Below are 9,523 nucleotides of genomic sequence, written 5' to 3' on the forward strand. Positions count from 1 at the left end.
GATAGCTAAGTCAAAAAGACTAATTTTTGATAAGTTTGAAAAGCTAAAATAAAGCAAAGTCTTCAATAAATCAGCCTAGACAACCCTGGAAAGGAAATACCCTAACTAAGCGGTTACCTTACCGGAACTGTGTTTACTCAAGTAGCTAATAATCCAAAATAGGGCTGGAATTTTTTTTCGCAGGCAAGTGTACTAAGGAAAAAATTTCTCGACTTTGTTATGGATAATGAGCTTTAGAATTGAATTAATATGGATGAGCAGAAAAGGGTGTTTATGTCCTTTTGTGCCCCACGTTGGGCGCCAATTTCTGTAATGAACATGTATTTCGGTAAAAACAGCTGGGGTGTTGCTCAAAAAAAAAATGAAATCGATTTTTTAATAGATCGGAGAAGGACAATGGGAGTTTATAATAGCTAGCAAAAGCAGTCGGCTGGGTGAGTTCGGTCCTTTCCTATCTAAAGCCAGTTCATCATTACAGTAATAAAAAAAAACTCCCTTTTATTTTTATGAAAAATAATAAACAACTGAAACTAAATAAAAAGAAAGCACGTCGTTAACAGAAAAGAAACACAGCCTTGAAAGAAAAAAAATATAGAACGACTTAGGCATACCTTAATATCCTTAATGGTTATTGTAACATGGGCTAATAATACTTTGGCACCTCTACGATGTTGTTTGGAAAGCCTCGCCTCATAACCCATCCCATTCCAATGTCCCTTTCGCGATCAGATAATAAAGGACCCCAAAACGTAAGTTGAATTAAGTTATCATTCCATTGCTATTGTCATCTTAGAGAAACTCCCTCAAAATTAGCTTAGTGGACCATATTCATTTCAATATATTTTATTAATTTCATAAATTCTTGTTTGAATGCTATAAATTTTAGAGGCATCCGTATTTATTAATGTTTATATTTAAATCAATTCAATTCATTATTTTCTTAATTCTACTTTTCACAAAACAATTAATTTTGTCATAGAAATGTCCAATCGGATAATCCTGTGACAGAGTATTGCATGTAGGGTAATAATAAAAAACTACGCCAATAGAGACAATACTAATAATGATCTAGAAATACAAAATGAGAAAAAAAATAATGCACATTGGAAGTAGAAAACATAAAAAAATAAGCAAAAGGAAGGCTAAATTGATCTACATATCAGGAGAATCAAAACAAAAATCCATTTTTGAGTGATTATTATTCTCTCATTTGCAGGCGAGTCACATAACTATAATATCAAAATCAACTAAACAGAATTCCACTCATAAATGGGAGAAGAAAAAAAACGTAAGTGTGGGGTAACGTTACAGCCTTGTAAGAGCTTACAGGGGCGTATCTTTTCTCTTTTTTTTTTCTTTTTATTTAGGGGACATATTTAGGGGGTTTAGATTGCAGACTTACCAAATAAGATGATGATTAAAAAGGCCTTTTTAGTCTCAGCTGTATTGGTGTTTCTTGGAAGCTGAAAAACTTTATTTCCAAACTTGGTGCACTTTCACTTCGGAATATGTTGGTTTTGTTTTTGCCTTATTTGTACTAGTTGCTGTCGTTATACACTTAAATAAAGGGATAGTTAATTTATATAAAGTAACACGCATGGGATCGAAATAAGTGAACAACTATATGGATTATATTATACTCTTCCATCCTGACTTTTATGTAATTAATAAAAAAATGTTTCACTTCGTTCTGAGTACAATTCACAAATTTTGAATGGGTTTTAAAGAATATTTTTATGGGAATATTACCACTCGACTGAAGGCTTTTCTTGCAGCTTTTTGGGTTTTTTTTCATCACATATTGTTAGTCACTTATTTTAATCACCTTCATATTTACTGCAAAAACTTTTACTAACTATGACAACTTGTTGTGCTTTTGTTTAAGAGTGATTGAAGTAGTAATTTAAAATGATCTTGTGCTTTACTTCGCGTAATTGATGATCTCGTTGGTGGAAGCTGAATAGAAGTACTGTATGGTGCTGAGATTAAATCTTAAATTTAAAATGGTGATATGTAGATATGGTCGTATCGAAGAAGAGGGGGAGGGTTGATTTTTGTTTCTCCGTTTTGTCGATGAAATGATAGGCAGAGTCGTCGGTTAAAGGCTTCACTGCCAAATCAGTATATTTAATATTACGGTCCCATCTAATAATTATCTTCGTAGAATAAATTGACCGCATCAATCTCTCTCTTGGCTGGCTTATTAGCAAGATCGTATGGGACTTCCATTAAGACTTTACGCGGTTGAAAAGTGGGGGATCTTGTGGTGACAAAACTTCTGGTGGAGGTGTTACTTGGAAACAACATTCCGGGTAAACCTGGAACCCTCAAATGATGGAGAAGTTTACGGTACTTGAGCGATAAGAAAATCGATGGATGTCTGCAACGGACAGACGTATGGACATTAAATTAAATTGTCATAGGATGTAAATAACAAATGATTTCTTTACCTTGATTTCTCGTTCGATAAGAGTTAATTTATTAACAATTATCTCTGAGGATGGGTGAGTATTTAATACAAATTATTATATTAAATTGATACTAGGAACAATTACACTGTTAAAATTTAATAATGTTTTCCTGATTACTTGGATTTCACCCAATTTAATTTCCCAATTTTCGTCTTTGCTTCTTGACTTGTAGAAAAGAAAGAGGAAGTTTTCTGGTTTATCGCTTAAAGGAAATCTCTGCTTCTTTGGTGAATACGACAGTTGAGCAAAACAGATGTTGTATTCACTAACTGGCAGTCTGACGTGGGCTTATCACGCGGCGTAGCCAAAATTGATACGACACCAGTAATACGATATCTCATGCGACAAAAAAAAAAAAACTTGAATTGTCTGGGAACATGTTTACTTGAAATATGGTATGCGTTTGTTAGATAAAAAAAAGTCCATTACATATTGAAGGGCCAGTTAAAGTTATCCTGCATAGCCTTATTAATTTTGCAGACACACCTCTGAGCGGATTGGGCTGTCAAATGCGGCTTTATAGTCGACGAAGAGGTGGAATGTGTCGATATGTTTTTCTTGGGTCTTTTCCAGGATTTGGCGCAGAATGAAAATAATAATGTCATTGACCAATAATGTCATTGACCATTGGCTACAGTCGTTGACACAACAGGCTGGAAAGCACTTTATACGCGATGGGAAGGAGACAGATTCCTCTATAGTTGCCGCATATCGTCGGGACACAGGATGCTGAGGTTCCAATCGTTGGGCATACATTCCTTTAGCCAAATTGTTCTAATCAGCTGATGCATGCTCCTAATCAGCTTTTGACCACCGGTCTTGAATAGTTCGGCTGGCAAACCATCGGCACCTGCTGCTTTGTTATTCTTCAGCCGATTGATTGCTATTCTGACCTCATCTTGGCTAGGTGGTATACACTCTATACCGTCATCTCTTATTGGTTCTGGGGTATCTTCTTCCTCGCCATTATTTGATACCAGAAGCTTTGCAAAATGCTCCTTCCAGATCCTCAGAACGCTATCTGTATCTGTCACCAGATTTCCTTCTTCATCTCTACAGCCTTCGGTTTGGTGTTTTACTCGTTGGTAAAATTTCCGGACTTCATTCTGACTCCTGTACACCTCGATTTGCTCGCGCTCACGTTTTTCTTGTTCTTTCTTCTTTTTTCTGAAAATACGTTTCTCCTCTTTTCTTTTCTCCCGATAGTTCTCTCTTACATTACGTGTTGCTACTGTCTGCAGGGTTGCCCTATACGCTGTGTTTTTCTCCTCAGTAGCATTACGACACTCCAAGTGTTGTTGGTACCCAAGTGTTGCATTTGCTGCAGTTTGTAGGGAGTGGGCAATTCTTTGCCATTGTGCATCTATATTATCAGGACAAGGAGTGTTTTCGTCAAGCAGGTGGGTAAGTTGAGCGGAGTAGGCTTCTGCTATCTGTTGTGTTTGCAGCTTTTCGACGTCGAGTTTCCGTGTTGTGTTAGATTGCACCTTTGCTGCTACATTAAGACGAATGCGAACCTTGGCTGCTACAAGGTAGTGGTCCGAATCGATATTCGCCCCTCAGATAGATCGAATGTCTAAAACACTACATGAATGCCTTCCGTCTATCACAACATTATCAATTTGATTTCTCGTTGTTTGATCAGGAGAAAGCCAAGTGGCCTTGTGTATATCGAGGTGCTTGAAGCTGCTTGAAGCTGGTGCTGCTAATTACCATGTTTTTTGCTGCCACGAAGTCAATCAGCCTCATACCGTTGTCGGATGTTTCTTCATGGAGGCTGAATCTTCCGACGGTGGGCCCAAAGATATTCTCCCTTCCTATTTTTGCATTAAAATCTCCTAGTAGAATTTTAATGTCATAGCCAGGGCAGTGGTCATATGCTATTTCTAGGCGCTCGTAGAATATGTCTTTGGTCTGCTCATCTTTGTCTTCGGTCGGAGCATGGGCGCAAATGAGACTGATGTAGAAGAACTTGGCTTTTATACGAATAATAGCAATTCGCTCATCTACTGGAGTGAATCTGGAGACGAGGTCTTTTATTCTCCTGTTGACCATAAATCCGCAGGTAAATACATGTCTCGTTTCATGGCAGCTATAATACAGTGCGTAATCATTGGATTTACTTACGCCTGTCCCTTTCCATCGCATTTCCAGTAAGGCAATAATATCGCCAAAGCGAATACTGTGCCTGTTCTGTTCAACGTGCGGACATTCCAAGTGCAGATTCGCAGATCGTGGTCCTTTATACGTTTGCGGGGGTCGTCAACATTTGGGGAGTTTGGTTTTCTATTTCTTTGCTTTTTCATAGTAGAGGGTGTTTTCCGAGTGTGGGCAACTAACCCGACGCCTCAACCCATTTTTTTATGGTTCTTATGGGTGAGCTCGCGGCACAAATTAGCTCACTATTTCAACAGGTGTTGAGCATAGTTACCCCAGGTGACACCGCGGGGAGGTCTGTGTCTACAATTGAGATGAAAGAGGACCAAGATGGGACCAGGGCTTTGCCATGTTAAAGCCAATCAGAGCCGTTGCTTGGTATCTATCATCCCCTACGCCACCCACGGCTCTCCAAAGACAGCCTCATTAAATTCATCGAGCTTATTTTTGGCTCCTACAAAGCTCGTCGCGTTGTCTGAATATAAGGTTTGACATTTCCCTCGCCGAGATATACATCTCTTCAATGCTCCAATGAATGCTTCCGTTGTAAGGTCTGTAACTACTTCCAAATGTACAGCCTTTATTGCGAAGCAGACAAAGACAGCGATGTAAACCTTGTGTGGTATCTTGCCTCCTATAGTGATCCGCAATAGTCAACGCCGGAGACAATAAAAGGTCTTGCAGTTGTGACCCTGCTCGGTGGGAGATTTACCATGATTTGGTTGTATAACTTTGGCTTCGCACGGGTGCACTTTACGCAATTTTTTGTTGCGAGCCATCCCGACAGACATCCCGACAGACGATCTGGTTTCATGCCTCTGGATAATAAATCGTCCCCACATGTCGCCATTGAGTGCTTAGCGATCTGCCTTGTATGTTGTTTACCTTGTTGGCAACGAACATCTTAAGTGATGATGGTTCCGAATTGATCCAGTACAATGTAGTCTCTGAATTCGACCAATAAATAGTCCGTAGATCTTCGTAACCCAATTCGGCTTTGACTTTAGTAGTAAGTTTTGCCCCCAATTCAGCGGCACAAATCTCTAACCGTGGCAACGTGATCTCCTTTATTGGTGCTATTTTTGATTTTGAACAAAGGAGTTTGACTATATGCCTGCCGTCTGGCAGCATAGCCCGAAGATACACCACAGCACCATATGCCTTTTCTGACGCGTCCACAAAAGTATGTACCTCAATTTTTGTTGGCTTCTCTCCATCAAACATGTGTCTGGGTAACTTGAAATCATTTAACATCACAGTGTTCGAGTTCCTTGTCTGGAGTGTTTCTCCATAGGATTAGCTGATATTTGCGACCTCTTTTGTCGACTAGCACTTGTCTATACATCTTCTCAATGTCTGTTGTAAAGACAAATCTCGGCAGTCTAAATTCCAACAGCATTCCAAACAGATCTCCTTGAACCCTGGAACCTGAATGCAAAATATCATTGAGTGACCATCCAGATGATGACTTGCAAGACGCATCGAACACAACCCTCAGCTTTGTTGTGCTGTTATTTGGGCGTAGGACAGAATGATGCGGGATATAGTAATGATTACCACGCACATCTCTTGATTGTATTTTCGTAATATGTCCCAGATCCTCATACTCCTTCATAAATTTAGCATACTGCTCATGAAGACTTGCATCTTGAATCTTGATGCTGCAATATTCAAGGATTCGGAAATCTTCTCAGGGCAGTCTGCAAACGGTAATCGCACAACAAACCGACCATTCTCATTCACTTTTGTATTTTGGTTGAAGTGATTTTCACACTGTTCTTCTGATCTTCACAAACATCGTCTTGTTCCCAGAACTTCTTTAATAAATCTTCTTGAGCACGTTCATCTTCTCCGAAAACGGCGCATGTCACAGTTTCCGATTCAGCTTGAACTCTTCCACTAGCAATCCACCCTAGTTTTGAGTTCTTCAATATAGGAAGCTCCTTAGACATTCGAAGTTCTTGTGAGAGAATCAGGTTGAAGTAGAACTCTGCTCCAAGTAGTACGTCAATCCTGGCCGTTTGATAAAAATAGGGATCTGCTAGCTTTATGTTTTCTGGAATAGGCCATGATGTGATATCGATGTCAGGGCTTGGTTGGGGTGGCACTATACTTCGTAACACGAAAGCTTCTAGATGAGTTCTGAATTTGCTGTTCAGTGACTGAAGCTCCACGTTGACCCTGTGGTTTGCGGTTCTCGATATTCCTTCAACACCTTCGATACAGAGCGATGCTTGAATGGGTTCTATACCCAACCTCTGCACTAGTCGCTCTGACACCAGATTAATCTGTGAACCGGAATCCAGAATCGCTTTAAACTCATAGTTCTTCCATTATTTGCCTTGATCGCAACCCGTGCGGTTGCAAGGAGTACGTATGATTGGGATCTATTCGCTGATGCTACTGTTGGTGGCTGCTGAACTGACAAATCTGCTGACTTGTTCGTGGCCTCGTTAAAAAATGCAAAAGTGTATTGTGGTTTTGTTGACACTTCCCACGTGTACACCTTTTGCCTGATGGTCATCCTTGAAGCAATTTAGACACACCTTGTGTCTAGCAACCCATTTCTGTCTTTCGGGCACTGTCATTGCCAAGAACCGTTTGCAGTAATATAGGGAGTGGTTACCTTTGCACATGTGACATCTACGGATCGTGGTCGAAGCAGTCGTTGCTGACTCTGAATCCCATTGACAGCTTCTAATGATTCGAAGCGACTCTCCAAACATTTCATGAAATGTTGCATCGTTTGGAGCTCTTTGGAATCCACAGTCGACTGCTCACACAACACATGAGTAGTCTTGTCCATCCTCTTGGTTAGGAGGTGAATTAAGAGTGGATCCCATTCTTTTGGCTTTACTGCAAGACCCTCCAATGCCAATAACGATTCATGAAGACTGTTATGAAACTCGCTCATTGATCTGCTATCGCCAGACATGTTGGGCAGGTTTAGCATTCTCTCAAGTATAGTTGACACTTGAGCTCTCTTGTTGTTGTACCTGTCTTGGAGTGTCTTCCAGGCGATGTCGTAATTCGCCTCGGTCAACTCGAGGTGCCTTATGAGTTTCTCGGCTTCCCCAGTTACGTTGGCCTTGAGATACCACATTTTTTGGACTTGTGGCAAGACTTTCTCGTTGATCATTTTCCCAAAAATGTCAGCAAATGTCTGCCACTTCGAATAATCCCCATTAAATTGAGGGATTGTAATTTTTGGCAGATTAACTAGATTTGCTAAGTTTCCGCATGATCTCTGCTGAGACGACGAATGATCGACCTGTGTTAGCGTCGATATTTTTCTTTGAACCTTAACGTCTCTTCCTCTAAGAGAACGTATGCTGATGCATCGTACCCCACCAACCTCGAACATTTTGAAGTGGATATCTTCCACGTGTGTCCACAGTTTTTTCAATTGCAGCCACTGTCTGACAGAGTGCAGCTTGGCCTGAACTGCCCCTTATTAAAGGTTGAATGGACTGCATAAGAGCCCTCTGACGTCTCACTAATGCAGCCACACTGCTGGTAAACTGGCTAGTTTGTTTTTGAATCCCCTCCCTTTTTGCGGGAAGCGGTTTCTGAGGCATTTGTTCTTTGCCCCTTTTGATGTCTGCCTCGATGTTGTCGATTGCAGCTCTGTACTCCCCACCAATGACTTGGTATTCGTTATTGGTGATATGGAGATGTGACTCTGCGGCAGGATCTGCACGAATTTTGTTTTCATTGCGATCGATCTCTTCCCAGAGTGCTTCCATCTCCTTTAACTTTTTGGCGTAGAACTCCGCTGTCCTTCTTTCCAGTGGAGCGTTTTTCACTTCGCAATCGCCTTCCTCAATTCGGCAATTGCTGCTTGTTGTTGCTCTATTACTGTAGGTAGATCCATACTGTGTCCGCCTTGGTCTGATTAACTATCAGTTGATCCAGATGGTTCTTGATGTAGAAACTGGCTTCTTCTCCAGATGTTTCTGGCTTTTAGATGATGCTACCAGTTGTACGTAACTAGCTCCTATAACAAAAAAATATTTTAAATTCCTTACCATTGGTGGGGGGAAATTCAAAATTTATAAGTGAATTAAGTAATCCTTGTCAGGATCAGGGTCACCAAAATATGTTTATTAATATAAATAAAAGTAGATATACACAACACTTGAATTGTGTAACCTTGGTATTTTTACAATTTTCTGTAATCTACCAAGAATCTTTATTTTTGCTTGGTATTTATACATTTTGGATATCAATACAACTAGCATTAAATGCAAAGTAAGCAATAAAATACTTCAGCCAATAGCCCATGTAATTGTGAAACCAGTCGAGTTGTTTCTTTATTTGGGTTATTGACTTGCTTAAAATAAACACTGAAATCAAAATTATATTAGGTCAGTTATATGCTGACATAGAACAAAACTATTAAATAACAAGACTAAAAATATTATGTGTAAAAATTGTGTTCTTTTGAACAAAAAGTATATATGGGAGGTATATGAGAGTTATGAATAGCATAAAATGTGACATTAATTAAGCCCATCCCCGATATAGAGGAAGGCTGCCAAAGTAGAACATGAGCCATTAAGGTTCTTCTCGATATAACCCACAACGTCTTGTTGCGCTTTTTCAACAATGCAGTGCTTATTGAGATTTCAGGTTGTAAATTTCTAATCTCTATATCTATAAATCTTTTTAGGGATTTCAATAAAAAACATCAAAGGCTGAAACTGGTCTATATTTCTTTGAAAGTGCATGACTTGGTTTCCCTGTCTTTGGAATATAAGTAGTCACCCCCCCTCCACAGTGATGTAAGGTGCGATAGAAGCAAACAAGCCTTATAAATCACATCTAGAATCGCTACTAAAACCGCCGATGCATACTGAAGCATGGCGGGGATAATACCGTTCGGTCCGGTGATT

General features: G+C 39.8%; 1 protein-coding gene across 1 annotated transcript; it reads right to left on the minus strand.

Moving 5' to 3' along the window:
- Positions 1-3,166: 3,166 nt before the first annotated feature.
- On the minus strand, positions 3,167-8,374 carry LOC105261633 (uncharacterized). Its single transcript, XM_011292968.2, has 2 exons — positions 7,984-8,374; positions 3,167-3,996 (listed from the first exon to the last, which is right to left on the minus strand). The coding sequence occupies exons 1-2, from the start codon at positions 8,372-8,374 to the stop codon at positions 3,167-3,169; spliced, it is 1,221 nt and encodes a 406-aa protein (XP_011291270.2).
- Positions 8,375-9,523: the final 1,149 nt, after the last annotated feature.

The sequence above is a fragment of the Musca domestica genome, unplaced genomic scaffold (assembly GCF_030504385.1).
Source record: "Musca domestica strain aabys unplaced genomic scaffold, Musca_domestica.polishedcontigs.V.1.1 11, whole genome shotgun sequence".
Taxonomy (NCBI): domain Eukaryota; kingdom Metazoa; phylum Arthropoda; class Insecta; order Diptera; family Muscidae; genus Musca; species Musca domestica.

Bases quoted from the DNA above. Each gene is read 5' to 3' on its own strand.
- LOC105261633 (XM_011292968.2), bottom strand. From the start codon at position 8,374: ATGGAAGCACTCTGGGAAGAGATCGATCGCAATGAAAACAAAATTCGT. The intron at 3,997-7,983 runs GTTGGTGGGGTA...ACTACCTTGTAG, and splicing joins TCCACTTCAAAATGTTCGAG to CAGCCAAGGTTCGCATTCGT.